This window comes from Cervus canadensis, chromosome 3 (genome assembly GCF_019320065.1).
Source record: "Cervus canadensis isolate Bull #8, Minnesota chromosome 3, ASM1932006v1, whole genome shotgun sequence".
In the NCBI taxonomy this organism is placed as follows: Eukaryota; Metazoa; Chordata; class Mammalia; order Artiodactyla; family Cervidae; genus Cervus; species Cervus canadensis.
This window is the reverse complement of record NC_057388.1, coordinates 60151986-60174940: the sequence shown is the minus strand read 5'-3', so window position 1 is coordinate 60174940 and position 22955 is coordinate 60151986. Positions and strand designations below refer to the sequence as shown.

The 22955-nt window shown below is 40.4% G+C and overlaps 1 protein-coding gene across 4 annotated transcripts in view; it reads left to right on the top strand.

Moving 5' to 3' along the window:
• Positions 1 to 2847: 2847 nt before the first annotated feature.
• BBS9 (Bardet-Biedl syndrome 9) overlaps positions 2848 to 22955 on the top strand; it is a 461674-nt gene continuing 441566 nt past the window's right edge. For 3 of the 4 annotated variants that reach the window (XM_043463234.1, XM_043463233.1, XM_043463231.1), the window contains exons 1-2: positions 2853 to 3601; positions 22559 to 22681. In XM_043463234.1, coding sequence (XP_043319169.1) covers positions 22570 to 22681 — 112 coding nt within the window. In that variant the 5' untranslated portion in view covers positions 2853 to 3601; positions 22559 to 22569. Of the gene's footprint in view, positions 3602 to 22558; positions 22682 to 22955 lie in introns of all 4 variants that reach the window. The other variant, XM_043463235.1, reaches the window with a different exon arrangement.

Below are 22955 nucleotides of genomic sequence, written 5' to 3'. Positions count from 1 at the left end.
GTCATCCAACCATCTCATTTTCTGTCGTCCCTTTCTCCTCCTGATTTCCGTCTTTCCTAGCATCAGGGTCTTTTCAATGAGTCAGTTCTTCGCATCAGGTGGCCAAAGTATTGGAGTTTCACTTTCAGCATCAGTCCTTCCAGTGAATATTAAGGACTGATTTCCATTAGGATAGATTGGTTGGATCTCTTTGCAGTCTAAGGGACTCTCAAGAGTCTTCTCCAACACCGCAGTTCAAAAGCATCAATTATTCTGTGCTCAGCTTTCTGCATGGTCCATCTCTCACATCCATACATGACTACTGGAAAAACCATAGCTTTGACTAGATAGACCTTTGTTGGCAAAGTAATGTCTCTGCTTTTTAATATGCTGTCTAGGTTGGTCATAGCTTTTCTTCCAAGGAGCAAGCGTCTTTTAATTTCATGGCTGCAGTCACCATCTGCAATGATTCTGGAGCCCCCCAAAATAAAGTCAGCCACTGTTTCCCCACCTATTTGCCATGAAGCGATGAGACCAGATGCCATGATCTTAGTTTTCTGAATGTTGAGTTTTAAGCCAACTTTTTCACTCTCCTTTCATCAAGAGGCTCTTTAGATCTTCGCTTTCTGCATAAGGTGGTGTCATCTGTGTATCTGAGGTTACTGATATTTCTCCTAGCAATCTTGATTCCAGCTTGTACAGTCTGGCATTTCTCATGATGTACTCTGCATATAAGTTAAATAAGCAGGGTGACACTAGACAGCCTTGATGTACTCCTTTCCCAATTTGGAACCAGTCTGTTGTTCCATGTCCAGTTCTAACTGTTGCTTCTTGACCAGCATACAGATTTTTCAGGAGGCAGGTAAGGTGGTATGGTATTCCCATCTTTCTAAGAATTTCCCACAGTCTGTTGTGATCCACACAGTCAAAGGCTTTGGTGTAGTCAATAAAGCAGAAGTAGACGTTTTTCTGGAACTTTCTTGCTTTTTCGATGATCCATGCAACGTATAGTCGGTGTAATATATTGAATTCGGACAAGATTTGGGTTCTGGAAATGAAAAGCCAGTATATACTATGCACTCTTTATGTGGTCATTGAACCAAGCTCTTAATAGTATAATAGATCATTTAATTTAAAAAATTATAACAAGTGCTGTTACCACCCATGTGTATCATCTATATTTAGTGATAAAGAGGCCCAGAGAGCTCAGTGACTTGCACAAGAAAACAACTAGTAGGTCATGGAAAGTGAAAGTGAAGTTGCTCAGTCGTGTCCCACTCTTTTCGACCCATTGGACTGTAACCTACCAGGCTCCTCTGTCCATGGGATTTTCCAGGCAAGAGTACTGGAGTGGGTTGCCATTTCCTTCTCCAGAACCAGAATGCAAAAGTGTTAGGTGCTTAACTAGGTTGTGCTTTGAAACTGTATGTGATATATAATTTTTTTCAGCCTTGAAATAATGGAAGAAACTGCAGAGGAAGTAAAAATAACAGCATAAGGGAAATACTTGCCAAAATATTCAAACTGTTAATAACACAAAACATGAAGAACTTCTTCAAATTTATTCAGGAAAATACAAACACACAGAAGCCATGCATAGACATCTGAAATTATACTGACATATGCCCTGGAACTTGGAAATTATCTTTTCTTCTAACAATGAAACCAATAAGAATTGTTGAATGAACGTAGATTTAGCCATTCATGTGTAACTGATCATGACCTTATGGGGCCTTCCCAGGATAGCTTTCTCCCCCATATCCTCTGCCAAAGCTCCTGTTTGAAGTACTCAGATAATAGTATCTTACGCATATTTCCTGAGTTTTTCTTTTTTCTTTTTCCCCTGAGTTATTCAGATGCTAAAAACTGCCACAAAATGGAAGAAATTAACTACTTGATTATCATGAGCCCAAGTCCCCATTGCACCGGAGCTGATGACATACCTTGGGACACCTCCCCACAACTTTGCCTTTAAAATTGCGTTTTGCTGAAACACTTCGAGGCATACAGGGTTTTTTTTGTTTTATCTTTTTTTAAAGCATCTTTGCCCCATTCTCCTTGAATAGCGTTGTAATAAAACTTTCTCTGCTCTGAGCTCTGACATTTGGGTCTGGCCTATCTGCCTGCACTGCAGGACACCCGGGTTCAATCCCTGGGTCTGAAAGATCCTCTGGAGAAGGAAATGGCAACCCACTCCAATATTCTTGCCTGGGAAATTCCATGTACAGATGAACCCGGCAGCCTACAGCTCATGGGGTCACAAAGAGTTGGACACGTGCTAAAGGCACACACACTTGCATTCCGCGACAGTGGAAGTTATCTGGGCCAGTGAGTGACTATATGATGCCTTTTAAGACATTCAAATACAGTCAAGAAAAATGACATAGGCTTTGGAAGCTGTGATTTACAAACAAAGGAAATGTAATCGCGTTGCAGGAAGAAGTTGGTCTGCAGAATCAAGAAGAGGAGAACCAAGGAAAGAAATCAGGTAGTGTTTTTCCAGGGTTGTTATCGAGCAGAAAATTCTGGGGAGTTCCAGAATACGCACAGTACGTATTCCTTCCTTTTTAAGGTGAACATGTACTGGGCCAGCAGCACCCCAGCCACCAGGGCGCACACACTTGCGCTCACCCTCGCCACGGCTGCTTCTTCCATGGACGCGGCCTCCTGCGCCTACCAGTTCAAGAGAAGAGGTCGCTGGGTGGCCAGGGCCTCTGATGCTCCGGCCCTGAAACCTACTGGGACCCCGCCCCCAGCCCCACCTCGCCCCGCCCCGCCGCACCCGAGCCCCGCCGCACCCGAGCCCCGCCCTAGCCACGCCTCCGGGGAAAGCCCCACCCTCGGGCGGCGGGGACGGAGCCTGGTTTGGGGGGCGTGGCTTCGTCCGCGCCAGAGGCGGGAGGCGGATTTCCTCAGAACCGGCGTCCAAGTCTGTCTGAGAACAGAAAACGGGAATCGAATCAATTATGTTTCACCGCTAACGAGGAGTAGGCAATGGTTCGCTCCAGCTCCGCCCAGTAGAAATCTGATTCCAACAATCAGGAAAAATTCTCCGTCTTCCGCGCTCCGGAGACACTCAGGACTACAACCCCCAGAAGGCATTGGGACTCAGCGATCTGACTTGCGCAGAAGCGTTCGTTGTAAAGTGCTATGACAACAGGGCGAAGATGGCTTGGAGTTAGGCTTGAATCGGGAGGTGTCCCTTCCGCCGCTGCGGTCCTTTTTCTGCTACATCCCACTCACTGCCTCCTTCATCATTTCCTCCTCTTTGTGAGCAGCATTACTTTCCTCTGTTCTCTCCTGCGTGATCTCTGCCACGGGACTGATGCCGTTTTTCCTGCTCGTCTCTGAGGGTGACAGAGAGAGGATGCGGGAGAGCTACTTGATGGGATCACTCCAACTCCGTGGAACTGGTGGTGCTACCTGGTGAGACACTCTCTTTGCCTGGGTCGTGGGACAAGTTGGATCAGGAGAACGAGAAGGAGTAGTAAGGATTGCTTTTCTCTGCGACGTCCGATCTTGCTCGTCGTTCCAGCCCTGGGACCCTGGCAGACATTCTTAAAGGGAAAGCTGTAGAGACCGCGAAGGACGGTGGGGCAGGACCCACCTGATTCAGCATCAGGTAAGAAAGTATGTCTAGAATTAAACATCGCATTCATGAATGCCCTTTCCTTGTTTTATTTTATTATATATATGTGTGTGTGTGTGTGTGTTTTATCAGATTGATTCTCTGATGCCATGTAATGGCTTTGGGAGATAGAGGATAACAGGTTTCTTATGGAATATGTTTGCATTCAAAAGAAAACAACCAGAACAATGTGTGTGTGTGTGTGACCCTGTGAACATGTCGAGAAAGGGTGATACGAATTTTTAAAGATTCCATTCAGGAGTGTCACATGGTGCACAAGCATTCTCCTGTGACACTTCAAGTCTCCTGAACAAATGGTCAAAGCAGTTCCCAGCCTGTGACTGAAGTAGGATGCGTGTACTAATACCCCTTAATTCCTTCTTGCAGTAGGATTATTCCTTCTCCTCCCTTTACATTGCAGACCACAGCAGTTTAGATGAACTGAAGTGAACTCTCTCTCTTCCCCAGTTCAATGCCCTGCAATTGACTCCAATTTTAAAGATCTTTCCCGCCTGCCTGCCCCACATCATCTCACTTTTACTTTAAAAATGAAACCATATCACAGACATCCACAAGTTGAGGATGCTGGAGGGAAAAGGATGAGTCTTAGCTAAAGTCTGTGAGTTTTCAGAGAGGGAGAAATTTTTCTAACCTCTTTCCGTATTTGCTGCAAATACGTAAAGAGAGTATTTGTTGAAGATTTTTTGGTGAATAGATTGAAATGTTATTTAGAATAATATATAAAAGAAACTGTAAATTCTGCAAATGATTTACAAGTTATAAGTTTAAGGAATTTTTCATTTTGTGTAATTATGAGTAATTGTTCTTAAATTACAACCACACACTTATGTTTTTGGTGAGACTTCTGGATGGAAACCTTCTTTGAAGGGGCAAAAAAAATCCAGTATCAATAGGATATAGTAATTTTTAAAGCTTTGCAACTTTTGAAGTTTGTAGCAAATCTTATCCCTCAGGATAAGGAATTTCTCAAAAATCATTGAAACACAAAGCATTCTTGCTGATTAATGAAAAGTTACTGTCATTCTTTTCAACTGCAGTTTAAATCTTCGTTCCAGAGGGGACGTTCGCATTCACATTTGTAGTTTTGTCTTGCTCAGAACATATCATAACCACCACCAGCACTACTGTTATTACTACTGCAAGGTTACTACTGACTCTTATCTGACATTTATTGAGTGCTTCCTATGGATTGGGCAGTGGGCTAAGTAGTTACATGTATTAGGCTATTTTATTCTCCCATCTTCCCAAAACAACTGGGAATCTAGAGGAAGAGGAACTTGTTTAAGGTCATACAGTTGAGGTCTGTCCAACTCCCTCTCCTGTGCTCTTTCATCTTTTGTGGCTTTTATTAAAATTTTAGCATTGAGTCTATAATATTGTCTTCAAAAGCAACATTCTTCTAACTCTGTGCATTTGTCATCTTGCCTGGACTGGAAGACCTGACCAATGTTTTCCAAAATTCGAGGCAGCACTAGCATGACCTGGAGAAAATAAAGCTCCTGAAATGAAAAGCAACAGTGTCAATGTCTTAGCCTCCTAATTTCAGCATCTGCCATCTCACCCACGTGTTCCTTCCAGAAGATTCTTGGGGTTATTATTGCCACAGCTGTTGTTCATCTAGCCATCCTTCCATATTTTAGGACTAAGCAAATGAGGTATTAAAACACCCACGTCTTGAATGAAAACTAAATCTGAGTAAACTTGGTGTGGGAGATAACATATATATAAGTATTAAAAACAAAAAAGAAAGTGAGAAGCGTGGAAGAGAATTTCTGGAGGTTAAGGGATAAAGAGATGAGTTCTTGTTTAATATTCTATTAAGGTCTAAGAGATCAGTCTTTTGTGGCTATTTATAATATGCATCTGTTAAAACCTTCTAATTATTGTTTTCTAATCATCCTTTAAAATTTTAACTAAATATGGGAGATACTTTCCTGAGGTCTGAACTCACAGTGATTAGAATTAATGTTAACAGAGTTATAGCTTTTTAATTGTTGTGAGGTGGCTGCCCTTTTTTTAAGTAAATAGTCTGGTTTTGGGTGTTACTTACAACTTCTTGCTATTCATAGTTGTGATCACTTGGGCAGGTTTCTTAACCTCTCTTTGTTCAAGAATACCTATAAAATAGTATCTATGGTTTACTTTGTAGTTTTGTTGTGAAGATTAGAATACTTGCAAATCACTTAGAATGGTACCTGGGGCCTTGGTAAATGCTTAGTAAATGTTAGCTATTATTTTCTTTTCTAGTGAAGGGAGATGATAGCCATGAAAAACCTGATATTTGGTTTTTATTTTACATTTATTTAAAAACAGAAAAGGGCTTCCCTGATAACTCAATGGGTAAAGAATCTGCCTACAATGCAGGATACAAAGGAGATGCAGGTTCTATCCCTGGGTCAGGAATATCCCCAGGAGGAGGAAAATGGCAGCCCATTCAAAAATTCTAGCCTGAAGAATCTCGTGGACAGAGGAGCCTGGTGGGCTACAGTCTAGAGGGTTGCAAAGAGTCGAACATGACTAAGTGACTAAGCACAACAGACAAAAAATAGAAAATCATTAAGGAGCTGGAAATCAACACTGAATGAATAGCGGATAAAATGCAAATTCTTATTTCTTACTTTTATTGAAGACAATTAAATAAAATTAAAATCAATTTCTGCATATTGAACTATTGTCATTTGGAATATTTTAAATTTGTTTTTATAACAAAAAAAGCCAGATTTCATGGCTGAAAATGCCTTATTACCATTGTTTCTTCCTTCTTCCTTTCCTGCCAGTAATAGACCTCTGCCATCCAACTGCTTACCTTAATATGTTAAAGTCAAGACCTGTATGTTTTTGAACTTGGAAAATGAATTAGCATCTTATATGAGTTTTAATTTACGGTTAATTTTTTTCTGTCTCAATGGGGTAGGATGTCCTTCTAGGAGAAAGGGTAGAATTTATTTTGCTAATCTTCTGAATTTAATTTGCCAACCTATTGTTGTTCTGATAGAGTGGTAAATGTGGCCAAAATACAGGAGTATCCTACTTTTAAAAAGGTGAAACTTTGGGACTTCCTTTTGATCCAGTGACCAGGACTCCACGCTCCCAATGCAGGAGGCCTGGGTTCGATCCCTGGTCAGGGAACTGGATCCCACACGCTGCAAGTAAAGATCCCACATGCTGCAATGAAGTTCAAAGATCCTATGTGCCCCAAGTAAGATCCAGTGCAGCCAAATAAAAAATAAAACATTTTAGAAAATGAAGAGTAAAAATAAAGGTACTTAATTATTAAAAAGAGTAAAATATTATTTTATTATTTTTTATTATGGGAAATTTTAAACATAAATAAAAGCATAAATAATAGTAAAGCAATCCCCCATATGTTCATCACTATTTACTCTTTAAAAAATAGCAGCTTTATTGAAATATAATGCACATGCCATACAATTAAACTATTTAATGTATACAATTCAGTTTTTTTCATCTGTTCACAGATAATGTGCAACCATCAGTTGCACGAGAGTAAATCTTAGAATATTTTTATCACCTCAGAAAGAAACCTTATACCGTGTACTTATAACTTTCCTGTCTTCTCCTCTCCTTCAAACCTGAGAAACCACCAATTTACTTTGTCTCTATGGATTTGTGTATTCTGTACATTTTATATAAATGGAATCATATAATATGTTGTCTTTTGTGATTGGCTTCTTTCTCTTGAAGTAATGTTTTCAAGTTTCATCTGTGTTGCAGCATATGTTAGTTACTTCATTCCTTTCATCATTGACTGATATTCACTGTTTGGCTATGCTACTTTGTGTTTATATATTCATTAATTTGTAGGCAATTGGGTCATTTCCACCTTTTGGGTATTATGAGTAAGGCTCCTATAAGCATGAGTTTATTTCTGGACTCTCAGTTCTTTCTTATTTGTCTATGTCTACTCATGTCTATGTCTACTCATACTGTCCTGATTCCTGTTGCTTTGTAGTAATTTTTGTAATGGGAGAAATATGAGTTCTCCAGTTTTGTTCTTTTAAAAGATTTTTTTGGCCATTCTGAGTCCCTGGTCATTCTATAAGAATTTCAGCAGAAGCCTGTCAATTTGTACAAAGAAGCCATGGAAATCTGGTAGGGATTGCACTAAATGTGGAGATCAATTAGGGAAGTATTGCCATCTTAATAACGTTAAGGCTTCAGAACCATCAACATGGTGTGTTTTCCTGTTTAGATCTTTTATTTCTTTTGACTATATTTTGTAGTTTTCAGAGTATATATTTTATATATAATTTGTTACTTTTATTCCCAAGTGTTTAATTCTTTGGATGCTATTGTAAATGCAGTTGTTTCTTATTTTCGGATTGTTCATTGCCAGGACATAGAAATACAGTTGATTTCTGTATGTTGATATTGTATCCTTCAACCTTGCTGAATTGTTTATTAGCTCTAATAGTTTTTGTTTGTTTGTTTGTTTTTACTGAATTCTTGAGGATTTTCTATATACAAGTTCATGTCATCTGTGAGTAAAGATAGTTTTACTTCTTCCTTTCCAATCTGGAAGCCTTTAATTTTTTCCCACTCAATTGGCTAATTTTCAGCCTCCAGTATAATAGTCAAATGAAGTGGTTAAGAAGGACATCCTAGACTTGTGTCTGATATTAGGTAGAAAGCATCCAGTCATTCACCATTAAGTATGGTATAAACTATGAGTTTTGCATGTGAGTGTTCTCTTTCTGTTTGAAGAAGTTCCTTTCTATTCCTAGTATGTTGAAAACATAGGTGCTAATAATCAATAAACAATCTATAATGAGAATAGAAGAGCTTTATTTGAGTCAGACTGAGGGCCACAGCCTGGGAGACACAGATTCAAGAACAAGATTTGTACAACTTTATAACCACAAAGTTACATAAGTTGTTTGTCGAGAATTAGGACTGGAACTTGAAAGGATGCTTATTAAGCTAGGATTTATTGGGGTTTGAAATAGTTGCAGAGTTGTGAGGAAAGACTTTTAAGATTATAAGGTAGCTGTTAGCAGATATTGTTTTGAAAACTGCTGCATGTATCATTGAGTTTGATACAGTTCAGATAATCTAAGTTCTCAGTGATGCAGTAACATGAATAAAATACATCCACTATGGCCATCTGGCTCCATTTTGGATGTCTGAATCACAGTTACTCCGTTTTGATTTTTAAATGCACTCTTTTCTTTAATGATTCAAGCAGATGTACCATGCATATTTGACAGGCTATAAGACAGGCTATTCGACAGGCTGCTGTAGTTCATGTAAAGTTTAAATTAAATTATATATAAGCCAGAATGACTTCCCCATATCTCATATGTGAAAATTTCTTCCATCAAGAGTTTTTACAATTAAAGAGTTTTGGATTTTGTCAAATGCTTTTTCTGACTCTGTTGATATTGTCAGGCGAGTGTATTCTCCTTGGTTCTGTCTTGTCACAACAAAGATTTGGAGTGATGGACATTAAAGCCCTCAGCGCCTCACAGCTCTTGCGTCTTGGATAGACCGTGTTATAGCTCTCAGGTCTCCAACAGACCGTGTTATAGCTCTTAGACAAATCAGTGTTTCAGCTCCGTGTTACAGCTCTATTTTATTTAGCAAATAGCAGGAGAATCCATCCTCAAGGCATAATGGCATACCGACCCAAAGACAGGAAGAAAAGAGAATGGGGGAGCGCGCCAGCGCACAGGAGAGGGAGGGAGGGAGCGCGAGAGCGCTTTGGCTCCTCTTTTTATATGTCTTTTCCTACCCCCCGGGCCTGCTCTATGTAATTTGGGCTAGCTGGGAGTGCTGTTTCTTCTACCTGAGGTCCTCACTCTGGTCCTCGGATCTTCCTTTGTTCTATTTTCATGGGCTTTTCCCTTCCTTGTCTTTAAAAAGCGACCGCCATTTTGGACTCCTGTTTCCTATTCTAACTACCTAACAGTATGATAAGGTGGTTTTTTACTTTTACTTTACTGGTTTTGTTGCAGGAAGGGGGACCCCTTCCAGGGCCCGAAACTGGGCTCTTGTCTAACACTCGGAAATGAATTGTCCGAGGAGACACATGCTGACAAAGCAAGAGATTTTATTGGGAAAGGGCACCCGGGTGGAGAGCAGTAGGTAAGGGAACCCAGGAGAACTGCTCTGCTGCCTGGCTCGCAGTCTTGGGTTTTATGGTGATGGGATTAGTTTCCGGGTGGTCTTTGGCCAATCATTCTAATTCAGAGTCTTTCCTGGTGGCGCACGCATCGCTCAGCCAAGATGGATGCTAGCAAGAGGGATTCTGGGAAGTGGACGGACAGGTAGTGTCTCCTCTCGATCTTTCCCGATCTTTCCCGAACTCTTCCGGCTGGTGGTGGCCTATTAGTTCTGTATTCCTTATCAGGATCTCCTGCCATAAAACAACTCATGCAAATGGTTACTATGGTGCCTGGCCAGGGTGGGCGGTTTCAATCAGTGTGCTTCCCCTAACAACTACAACTCTGTTGCTTGACCACCAGCCAATCATCCCAGCAGTGCCTCCTGTTTCTGGGGACCAGTGATGACCATCCTGTTAGGTCTCCTGTTTGGCCCCTGTCTATTTTACCTCTGAGAGGTGCTCTGACAGTTTCAAACTAAGTTGCTGTTATTACAAGAGTAAAAGCTGGTTTCAGATGTGGAACACCCCAACTTAGATCAGGTAGAGAGAGACTTCTGCTCTGCTAGGCAGGCCTACGCCCAGGCACAGCAGGAAGAAGTTACAGAAGAAAGAGACCTCCGCCCCAATTCCCAAGAAGCATCTTGAGTATGAAGTCTCTCAGGGGGAAGCACACTGATTGAAACCGCCCACCCTGGCCAGGCACCATAGTAACCATTTGCATGAGTTGTTTTATGGCAGGAGATCCTGATAAGGAATACAGAACTAATAGGCCACCACCAGCCGGAAGAGTTCGGGAAAGATCGAGAGGAGACACTACCTGTCCGTCCACTTCCCAGAATCCCTCTTGCTAGCGTCCATCTTGGCTGAGCAATGCGTGGGCCACCAGGAAAGACTCTGAATTAGAATGATTGGCCAAAGACCACCCGGAAACTAATCCTATCACCATAAAACCCAAGACTGCGAGCCACGCAGAGCAGTTCTGCTGGGTTCCCTTACCTACTGCTCTCCACCCGGGTGCCCTTTCTCAATAAAATCTCTTGCTTTGTCAGCATGTGTCTCCTCGGACAATTCATTTCCGAGTGTTAGACAAGAGCCCAGTTTCGGGCCCTGGAAGGGGTCCCCCTTCCTGCAACAGTTTGGTATATTTTTTAAATTAATTTTGGATGTTAAACTAACATTGCATTCCTGGGGGTAAATTACACTTGGCCATGGTGTTTAATTCTAATAATATATTGTTTGATTCACATTGCTGGTGTTGTGTTGAAGATTTTTACATATACATTTGTAAGAGACACTGGTCTATAGTTTTCTTTTCTTGTATTTGTCTAGTTTTGTTATCAGTGTAACACTAGCTTCATAGAATGAGTTGGGAAGTGATCCCTCCTGTTTTATTTTTGGAGAGATTAGTGAACAATTGGTGTTAAACTTTTAAAAAACCTTTGGTGGAATTTACCGACTGAGCCTAGTCTTTCCTCCCTTTCTTTGAGCCTGGTCTTTTTTTGTAGCTGGTTTTTTGGTTACTACTTCAGTCTTTCTACTCTTTATAAGTCTGTTCAGATTTTCAATTTCTTCTGTAGTCAGCAACAGATAGGTGGCAGCAGGACAAATAATGCTGACGTCCTGCTCCTCCTGGGAAAATGGTTTTCTGATTGGGAGCTGTGGGGAGAGGGTTCTTGGCTGTACCAGTCTGGCATGCAATACTGTCTTGCTGAACTAGGACTATGGAGGAAGGAGTGTTAGTTTAAATATTACAGACTCTTACTGTTCTTACTGAGTTTTAGATTTTTAGTGTTTCTTTATTTGCTGTAAGCTCCTAGGACAACTTCTAGAGATGTTAAATGATTATTTAAAAAAATAATTTTCAGAGTTTCACTGGGAAGTGGGCCCATGGAACTTCTCACATGTCATGCCGAAAGTGGAATTCTCTGAAACTTTAAGTTGTAGAACATATGGTTGTGGGAGAAATACCTGTATTATCACAAGATTTCATCAGAGTTTCATTAGATATCAATGTGCTCTGGAGTCTGTAAGACTTATATTTAAGAGCAAGTAGGTGATGCTAGTGGTGAAGAACCTCCCTGCCAATGCAGGAGATGCAAAGAGACGTGGGTTTGATCCCTGAGTCAGAAAGATTGCTTGGGGTGGGGCATGGCAACTCACTCCAGTATTCTTGCCTGGAGACTCCCCATGAACAGAGGAGCCTGGTGGGCTATAGGCCATAGGGTTCTAGAGTCGGACACGACTGAAATGACTGAGTGAGTGAGCAATAAAAATGATTATGTATAAGCTTATTAGGAACACAGCTGATATGTGCAAAGGGAAATTTTTCATAGGTGTGTTTTATTTTTCAAGCCAAAAGATTAGCATTTTTTTTTTTTTTTGCAGATAAGTAGGGATATCTAGGAACCTACGGTTGTTCAGACTTGCTGTCCAGTCTATGAAGCCAAAGTGGAAAGGAATTCCCCTTTGAAATCTTTTGTCCTGCAGCCTAAGCTATCGTGTAAAAATACACCAATTTTTGAGAAAAGGAAATTAATGATGTAAAAATTTAGCACAAATGAAGGTTTGTGTTTTCTTATTTTCTTGGGAGTGGCAGTGCACCTTTCTCTGCTTCTGCCTTTGAAATTGAAAAGAGAGGCACTGGGAGACATGCTACTGACCATCAGTCCAAATTGTTAGTTTCCCTATTGTTCATTAATTTTTTAAAGATGTTAGACCTATTCAGCAGTTGATTGTCCACAATGGTGAGTGATAACACCTGGGTCATGGGCGAACCAGTGTGCTGAATTTTGATGTAATGTTAATTCATGCCGTTCTGTTATATATTAGGGCTTCCCAGGTGGCACAGTATTAAAGAATACGACTGGCAAGCAGGAGACATGGGTTTGATCCCTGGGTGGGGAAGATCCTTTGGAAAAGGAAATGACAGCCCACTCCAGTATTCTTGCCTGGAAAATTCCATGGACAGAGGAGCCTGGTGGGCTACAGTCCATGGGGTCACAGAGAGTCAGACACGACTGACTGTGCATGCTCCCTATGTATTAACTTATGTTTTGCCCTGGTATGAAGGTAAGTTGGTCTGAAATGAAGTAGCTGTGGTCTTGTGAAGAAGAGCCATTTGTTGGACCTAGGTTTAAAAATAACACCCCTCCCCCCCTTTTAAAAATTAGAACAAAGCAAAACAAAAAAACCCTCTCTACTGACCCATGCTTTTTCAGTGTTTTGGATATTAAATTGCAGGCAGTGACAACCTAACAAGACCAGGTCTAGAGATCTGGAGAGGGTATGCAGAAATGCTTCTGCTATTAGCTCTGTAATCTAGATAGGGATCAAGACTATCCCCAAGGAAAAGAAATGCAAAAAGGCAAAATGGCTGTCTGAGGAGGCCTTACAAATAGCTGTGAAAAGAAAAGAAGAGAAGCGAAAAGCCTAGGAGAAAAGGAAAGATATACCTATTTGAATGCAGAGTTCCAAAGAGTAGCAAGGAGAGATAAGAAAGCCTTCCTCAGTGATCAGTGCAAAGAAATAGAGGAAAACAATAGAATGGGAAAGACTAGAGATCTCTTCAAGAAAATTAGAGATACCAAGGGAACATTTCATGCAAAGATAGGCTCAATAAAGGACAGAAATAGCATGGACCTAACAGAAGCAGAAGATATTAAGAAGAGGTGGCAAGAATACACAGAGGAACTGTACAAAAAAAGATCTTCATGACCCAGATAATCACGATGGTGTGATCACTCACCTAGAGCCAGACATTCTGGAAAGTGAAGTCAAGTAGGCCTTAGGAAGCATCACTATGAACAAAGCTAGTGGAGGTGATGGAATTCCAGTTGAGCTACTTCAAATCCTGAAAGATGATGCTGTGAAAGTGCTGCACTCAATATGTGAGCAAATTTGGAAAACTCAGCAGTGGCCACAGGACTGGAAAAGGTCAGTTTTCATTCCAATCCCAAAGAAAGGTAATGCCAAGGAATGCTCAAACTACTGCACAATTGCACTCATCTCACATGCTAGTAAAGTAATGCTCAAAATTCTCCAAGCCAGGCTTCAGCAATACATGAACCATGAACTTCCAGATGTTCAAACTGATTTTAGAAAAGGCAGAGGAACCAGAGATCAAATTGCCAACATCCATTGGATCATCGAAAAAGCAAGAGAGTTCCAGAAAAAACATCTATTTCTGCTTTATTGACTATGCCAAAGCCTTTGACTGTGTGGATTACAACAAACTGTGGAAAATTCTTCAAGATATGGGAATGACAGACCACCTGACCTGCCTCCTGAGAAATCTGTATGCAGGTCAGGAAGCAACAGTTAGAGCTGGACATGGAACAACAGACTGGTTCTTAATTGGGAAAGGAGTATGTCAAGGCTGTATATTGTCACCCTGCTTATTTAACTTATATGCAGAGTACATCATGAGAAATACTGGGCTGGAGGAAGCACAAGCTGGAATCAAGATTGCCAGGAGAAATATCAGTTACCTCAGATATGCAGATGATACCACCCTTATGGCAGAAAGTGAAGAAGAACTAAAGAGCCTCTTGATGAAAGTGAAAGAGGAGAGTGAAAAAGTTGGCTTAAAGCTTAACATTCAGAAAACTAAGATCATGGCATCTGGTCCTATCACTTCATGGCAAATAGATGAGGAAACAGTGGGAAGTGGCTGACTTAATTTTTTTGGGCTCCAAAATCACTGCAGATGGTGATTGCAGCCATGAAATTAAAAGATGCTTACTCTTTGGAAGCAAAGTTATAACCACCCTAGACCAACCTAGCTTATTAAAAAGCAGAGACATTATTTTGCCAACAAAGGTCTGTCTAGTCAAGGCTATGGTTTCTCCAGTAGTCATGTATGGATGTGAGAGTTGGACTATAAAGAAAACTGAGCGCCGAAGAATTGATGCTTTGAAACTGTGGTGTTGGAGAAGACTCTTGAGAGTCTCTTGGACTGCAAGGAGATCCAACCAGTCCATCCTAAAGGAGATCAGTCCTGAGTATTCATTGGAAGGACTGATGTTGAAGCTGAAGCTTCAATACTTTGGCCACCTGATGCAAAGAGCTGACTCATTTGAAAAGACCATGATGCTGGGAAAGATTGAAGGCAGGAGGAGAAGGGGATGACAGAGGATGAGATGGTTGGATGGCATCACTGACTCAATGGACATGAGTTGGGTAAACTCTGGGAGTTGGTGATGGACAGGGAGACCTGGAGTACTCTGGTCCATGGGGTCGCAAAGAGTCGGACACGACTGAGCTACTGAACTGAACTGGACTTAGGGGAGTCATATACCTGTAGAATGAGAAGACTAGCTGATTGATCAGTTCCTTCTAGCTGTGGAGGCTCTTGATTTTAAAAGTGAGTCTTTTTTTTCTGAACTTTTGAAAGATAACTAGTGGCAGGGGTCACAGGAAAAAGGAAGAGAAGTAGAGCATTGCTATGAGAAAACATCCACATAGGCTATCAGGTATCATTTCAACTAGTGTTTTTCAAACTTTAAGGTGCATGTGAATCACTTGGGGTGGAGTTGGGATTCTCAGTTTTCACAGTTTCATCTTGGGTGATGCTGACCTGCTAGTCCAGGGACTACACTTGGGGTAGCAAAGCTAAATAATCTAGAAAAGGAGGACTTTCAGAAGCTAATGAAGTGGTAGGTGACTAAGGAGAAATTGATAGAGCAGGAGAAACAGGAAGGAACTAAATGTTGCCAGTTGTACTTTGTTAATAGGAATAGATATTCAATTTTATGATAGAAGTCCATGAGAAATTACTGCTTGATGTAGAACAGTTCCATTTACACACAGTGTTGGAGAGTTAGTTTTTCATATTGGAGATTCCTCCCCCCCACCCACCTTTATTCTAGCAAGCTGAAAAAATTTGTTCACTAACAAAGGTTTTAAGGCCATGTTCACATAATAGGTATTTTCATCTGATGCAGTCATGTGTGTTTATAGTCACACTACAGGTAAAATACACTTTTCGCCTTTCCTGATTATGCTTTTTGTCCTCTTAAGTAATAAGTCATAGTCATGACGATGACTATATTCTGACTGCTGTGAGACCTCCTAGTGAATCATTGAATACTGTTGAATTGGGCTGGTATTCTGCCCTGGGCTGCAAGAGAATGATGTGTTTTTATTGTGGCAGTCCAATGGTACGATGTGTTAAAATTTTCCAATGTATCTCGAGTATGTAATGGGAATACATGGCATTTATTAAGTACTGTTACATCCTTCTCAAATTAAAAAATCCAATAAAAGTATAATAGAAGTGTTTATTATGGTTTTGAATATTTGCTATGAGATTTGAAGTTTAGTCATCTGGCAATCTGTATGGTTTTACATAGTGCTATTATTAATAACAGGTGATATAGATGGTTTTTCAGAAACTCTCCCACATGTTAAAACTCATGATAAGTTTATTTACCTGCTAGGTGTTTTTGCTTAACTTTCATGAACACCTTGCCTTTACCTGACTACTTTCTTTTTTAACATAAAGAGAGGGCCTTACATGGACCTGTTGTTTCTTTAAAATTGTCACTTTGAAAGGATTTTATGATCACATAGAAGCTGCAAAAATAGTGGTTTCCCAGTGATAAAGTACAATTATCAAAGCCATTAAATTGACATTAGTACAATAAATATTGAGCTATGCCATGTAGGGCCATCCAAGACCATCATGGTAATACTGTTCTTTAAGATCTTTTGTGTAATACACAGTTCTTCTGTGTATTCTTTCCATCTCTTCTTGATCTCTCCAGTGTCTACTAGGTCCCCATTGTTTCTGTCCTTTATTGTGCCCATCTTTGGGCAAGATGTTCCCTTGATATCTCCAATTTTCCTAAAGAACTCTCTAGTCTTTCCCCCAATTACTGAAAAGATCAAGAAGAGATGGAAAGAATACATAGAAGAACTGTACAAAAAAGATCTTAGTGAATTGGATTACTACGATGGTGTGGTCACTCACCCAGAGCCAGACATTCTGGAGAGTGAAGTCAGGTGGATCTTAGGAAGCATTGCTGTTAATAAAGCTAGTGGATACGATGGAATTCTAGTAGAACTATTCAAAAACCTAAAGGATGATGCCATCAAGGTGCTGCATTCAATATGTCAACAAATCTGGAAGACCTAGCAGTGGCCACAGGACTGGAAAAGGTCAATCCTCATCCCAATTCCAAGAAGAGTAGTACTAAAGAATGTGCTAATCATTGGACAATTGCACTCATTTTCCATGCTAGTAAGGTCATGCTTAAAATCTTGCATGCTAGGCTTCAGCATTATGTGAACCAAGAACTTCCAGATGTCCAAGCTGGGTTTAGAAAAGGAAGAAAAACCAGAGATAAAATTGCCAACGTTTGCTGGATCATAGAGAAAGCTAGGAAAGTCCAGAAAAACACCTACCTCTGTTTGATTGACTACGCCAAAGCCTTTAACTGTGTGGATCATAATAAACTGAGGAAAGCTCTTAAAGAGATGAGCCTACCAGAGCATCTTACCTCTCTCCTGATAAACCTGTATGTGGGTCAAGAATCAACAATTAGAACCCTGCTTGGAACAATTGATTGGTTCAAGATTGAGAAAGGAGTATGGCAGGGCTGTCTGCTGTCACCCTGTTTGTTTAATCTATATGCTGAGCACATCGTGAGAAATACCTGGCTGGATGAGTTACAAGCTGGAATCAAGATAGGTGGGAGAAACAGCAACAACCTCAGATAGGCAGAAAGCTAAGAAGAACTAAAAAGCCTCTTGATGAGGGTGAAGGAGGAGAATGAAAGAGCCAGCTTAAAACTAAATATTGAAAAAAATTAAGATAATGGAATCTGGCTCCATTACTTCCTGGCAAATAGAAGGGCAAAAGGTGGAAGTAGTGACAGGTTTCCTCTTCTTGAGCTCTCAAATCACTGTGGATGGTGACTGCCGAAGGACTGACGCCTTTGAACTGTGGTGCTGGAGAAGACTCCTGAGAGTTTCTTGGACAGCAGGGAGATCAAACCAGTCAATCTTAAGGGACATCAATCCTGAACACTCATTTGAAGAACTGATGTTGAAGCTGAAACTCCAGTATTTTGGTCATCTGAGAAGGGGACGACAGAGGATGAGATGGCTGGATGGCATCACCGACTTGATGGGCATGAGTTTGAGTAAGCTCCGGGAGTTTGTGATGGACAGGGAGGCCTGGTGTGCTGTGATTCGTGGGGTCGCAAAGAGTCGGACACGACTGAGTGACTGAACTGAACTGAACTGAACTGAACTGATGCGAACAGCCGACTCATTGGAGAAGTCCTTGATGCTGGGAAAGATTGAGGACAGAAGGAGAAGAGGGCATCAGAAGATGAGATGGCTGGCTGACATCACCAATGCAATGGGCAGACTTTGGGAGATGGGGGGGACAGGCATGCCTGGAGTGCTACAGTCCATAGGGTCGCAAAGAGTCGGACATGACTGGGTGACTGAACAACAGCAACTATACTCTATTTAGTACTATAACTAAATTACAGATCTTATTTCAACCTCACCATGTTTTATATTACATACACTTTTTTTTTTTTGTAGGAATACAGTTTTAAGAAATAAAATTTATGCCATGGAACCACCACCAAAGTCTGGTTCTAGAACTTTTTCATCACCTCAAAGAAATTCCTTTGCGTTAATCCTTTAAAGTCATACTCTCTCTTAACCTTGGCAACCACTGATCTGTTCTCCATCAGCTTAATTTTGTAATTTTGAAAATGTTACAGAAATGAAATTATTTAAAATGCAACCTTTTTGTAAATCAACTATAATCCAATAAAAAGTTAAAAAGGTAGATAAGCAACAGGGATAAGTTGTACAGCACAGGGAATTATAGTCATTATCTTGTAAAAGCATTTTTTTTTTTGGGGGGGTGGTGGGGGGTTGTGCTTGTAGCATGTGGAATCTTAGTTCCATGACAAGGGATCAAACTCACGCCTCCTGCACTGGGAAGCACAGAGTCTTAACCACTGGATCACCAGGGAAATCCCTTTGTAATAACTCTTAGTGGAATATAATCTATAAAAATATTGAATCACTGTGCTATATACCTGAAACTAATTTAATATTGGAACTCACCTATACTTCAACAAAAAAATAATGAAGTAAAGGAAAGGGCAATCTCTTAGGACTTCTGGGCTTCCCTCAGATAGTTAAGAATCTTCCTGCAATCCTGGGGACCTGGGTTCAATCCCTGGGTCAGGAAGATCCCCTGAAGAAGGGAATGGCAACCCACTTCAGTATTCTTGCCTGGAGAATTCCATGGACAGAGGAGCCTGGTGGGGTACAGTCTATGAGGTCTCAAAGAAGAGGTCACAAAGAATAGGATGAGACTGAACACACACACACACACACACACACAAAATATGGAAGCAACCTAAATGTCCATCAGTAGATGAATGGATAAAGAAGATGTAGGTTATACACACACACACACTCTCTCTCTCTCTCTCACAGTGGAATACTACTCAGTCATAAAAAGAATGAAATAATGCCATCTGAAGCAACATGCATGGACCTAGAGATTATCATGCTAAATAAAATGTCAGAGAAAGGCAAATATGATAGCACTTGTATATGGAGTCTAAAATATGACACAAATGAACTTGCTTATGAAACAGAAACAGACTCACAGACATAGAAAACCATAAGTTTGTTTTCTAAACTAAAGGGAAAGGGGAGGTGGGGGTAAAGATAAATTAGGAGGCTGAGATTAACAGATACATACTACTATATATAAGATAGATAAACAACAAGGTCCTACTGTGTAGCACAGGGAACTATATTCAATATCCTGTACTGAACCATAATGGAAACTACACACACACACCCACACACACACCCACACACAACTGAATCACTTTGCTATGCACCAGAAACTAACACAACATTGTAAACTATACTTCAACAAAAAAGAGTGCTGCTCCACCAAAAACAATTCCATTGTAGGTATATACTAAATTTTGATTATCTACTTATCTGCCAATTGTCAGGTGGTTTGTTTCTACCTTTGGCTCTTGTGAATAATGCTGCTATAAACATATGTGTGTCTACGTGCTTAGTCACTTCAGTCATGTCCAACTCTTTGTGACCCTATGGACTGTAGCCCACCAGGCTCCTCTGTCCATGGGATTCTCCAGGCAATAATACTGGAGTGGGTTGCCATGCCCTCCTCCAGGGGATCTTCCCTATCCAGGGATTGGACCTGCATCTCTTAGGTATCCTGCATTGCAGGTGGATTCTTTACCACTGAGCCATGACCATGGTTGTACAAATATCTCTTCGGGAACTAGCTTTCAGTTCATTTGGCTGTATTCCCAGAAGTGGAATTGCTGGATCAAATGGTAATTTCAATTTTTAATTTTTTGAGAAAACACCATACTATTTTCACAGTGGCAGCATCATTTTACATTCTTACCAACAGTGCACAAGGGTTTGATTACTCTACATCATTGCTAACACTTATTATTTTTGGTAATAGCCATCCTAATGGATGTGAGGTGGTATCTCATTGTGGTTTTGGCTTGCATCTTTCTAATGATTAGTGATGTTGAGTGTTGTTTCAGATACTTGTCCATTTGTGTATCTTATTTAGATAAATGTCGCCTCAACTCCTTTGCCCATTTAAATTTTGTTTTTGAATTGTGTATCGTGACTGTTTTCAGATACATGATTTGCAAATGCTTTCTCCTATTTTGTAGGTTGACTCTACTGTGTTTTTATTCAGTCCTCACATACCATTCTTACCTTTATTTTATATTAACAAATGAGGAAGCCAAAGTATAGGAAGATTCAGTAACTTTTAGTAACCTGCATCTGGTTGCCTGGTTACTATATGGTAGAGCAGGGATTCAAACTCATACCAACTGCCTCCAGAGGCTGTACTTTTCACCACCATATTATGGTAAGCTAAATTCTTAGCCAATTCTATGAATACGAGTAATCTTGATTTCTGTTATTAACCTGTGTGGAAGGCCTACTGAAAGAAGCAGATTGATCTACCTTTTAAAAACTGTATGGTGATCCTCATTATTTGCATATTCTATATTTGTGAGTTTTCCTGCTCACCAAAATTTTTTGTAATCCCAAATCAATATCCGTAGTGCTTTCGTGGTCATTCATGGTTATAGGCAGAGTGGCAAAAAATCTGAGTCACTTGACATGGATATTCCCAGCTGATGTCAAATACAGAAACTCTCTGCCTTCTTGTCTTCTTTCAGCTCTCATTTTTCTTTGTAGTCTACTTAGCGCCTACATAGTCTACTTTTTCCATCTCTGTGGTTAGGGTTTTGTGTGTGTGTGTGTGTGTGTGTGATATTGCTATTTAAAATTGTCCCCCAGAGTAGTGCTAAAGTACTGTCTAATGTTCCTAAGTGCAAGAAGGCTGTGATGTACTCTATGGAGAAAATACATCTACTATATAAGTTTTCTTCAATATGAATTGCAGTGTTGTTGGTCATTGAGTTCAATGTTAATGCACCAGCAGTATATAAAATAAACTATCTTTCAACAGAAACACACAAGAAACAAAATTATGTATTGATTGGTTGCTGAAAATGCTGTGAATAGAAGCTTGCATGACTTTAACCCTCTATTTCCTCTAGAAGCAATGGTTCAGTGTTTGCAAATTCAGTGTTTGCTGCCACCTTATAGAACAGAGCTTCTTTGAATAAAAAGAGGTGACTGCTTATCCTAACTATTATCATTTAAATCAGTGAATCTTGAAGGAAAGCTTAATTTATGTTAGATAAATAAATTCTCATAGAATCCCAAGGTGGGTATGTGATGTGTGTGCTTAGTCGCTCAGTCATGTCTGACTCTTTTTTTTTTTTTTTTAATGTCTGACTCTTTGTGACCCCATGGACCATATAGCCTGTCAGGCTTCTCTGTCCATGGAATTCTCGAGGCAAGAATACTGGAGTGGGTTGCCTTTCCCTTCTCCAGGGGATCTTCCATACCCAGGGATTGAACCTGGATCTTCTGCATTGCAGGCAGATTCTTTACCATCTGATCCACTTGGGAAGCCCCCTCTGTGGTTTGTACTGTCATTTAAAAGGTCTAGTGTGCTTTCCCATGCACCACATCCGTAGCCCAGTGGTATGGCTGGTGTATCCTCATTTTAGATGAGGAATCAAAGTGCAAAGGGGTTATGTGAGTTGCCTGAGGACACACAGGTAATTAGTGCTATAAATAGACCTACAGCCCACATTTCCTAGTTGTTTTTTGGTGTGAATTTCCTCTTCCGTCTTCCTTTCTACAGTTAGGGGAAAGAGAATGAATGCTTCTTGAGTACTTGTAATGTGCCCCTTCTGGTATCAGTCATTGACTCATTCGATCTCATTTGCTCTTCTTAGCAACTCGTTGTGACAGGAGATGCTACAGTCTTTCTAGTGACCAGACTGAAGGGAAATTAGGTGTTTTGTCTAGGAATTATGTGCTGACCAGTGCTGGTAGAATTTGGATCGTGATCCTTCAAAGAATGTGTTACTTAGCGCAGTTGTCTGCTAAATGTCCCAGAGGAGAGAATTGACGCAACATAAATGTATAATTTCTCAGCTTCATTTTCCAATGGCATGGCAAAATATTTGATTAATGTTTCCACTCATTTGGAGTTGTGGTTTCACATATGTCCACAAGATACCAAAAAGTTAGAGTTAAATACAATATTTTTTCTCAGAGTTGTTTAAGTTTAGTTAACTCCTATGCTGTAGGAGTTACTCAATTCATAAATCCTGTTGTGACTTGCACTTTGTGAACTGGATTTTGATTATAAATAAATGCTTTCTTTTTAGAGTGAACGAAAATGTCTTTATTTAAAGCCCGGGATTGGTGGTCTACTGTTCTGGGAGATAAAGAAGAATTTGATCAAGGCTGTTTGTGTTTGGCTGATGTTGACAATACTGGAAATGGACAAGGTAAACAACTTATCACCAAGCGTGTTGGAACAAAGCATTTTATAGGGATGAAATAAAAATGACTTTTTATTTTATTTATTTATTTATTTTATTTTTTTATTAGTTGGAGGCTAATCACTTCACAACATTCCAGTGGGTTTTGTCATACATTGACATGAATCAGCCATAGATTTACATGTATTCCCCATCCCGATCCCCCCTCCCACCTCCCTCTCCACCCGATTCCTCTGGGTCTTCCCAGTGCACCAGGCCCGAGCCTTTCTCATGCATCCCA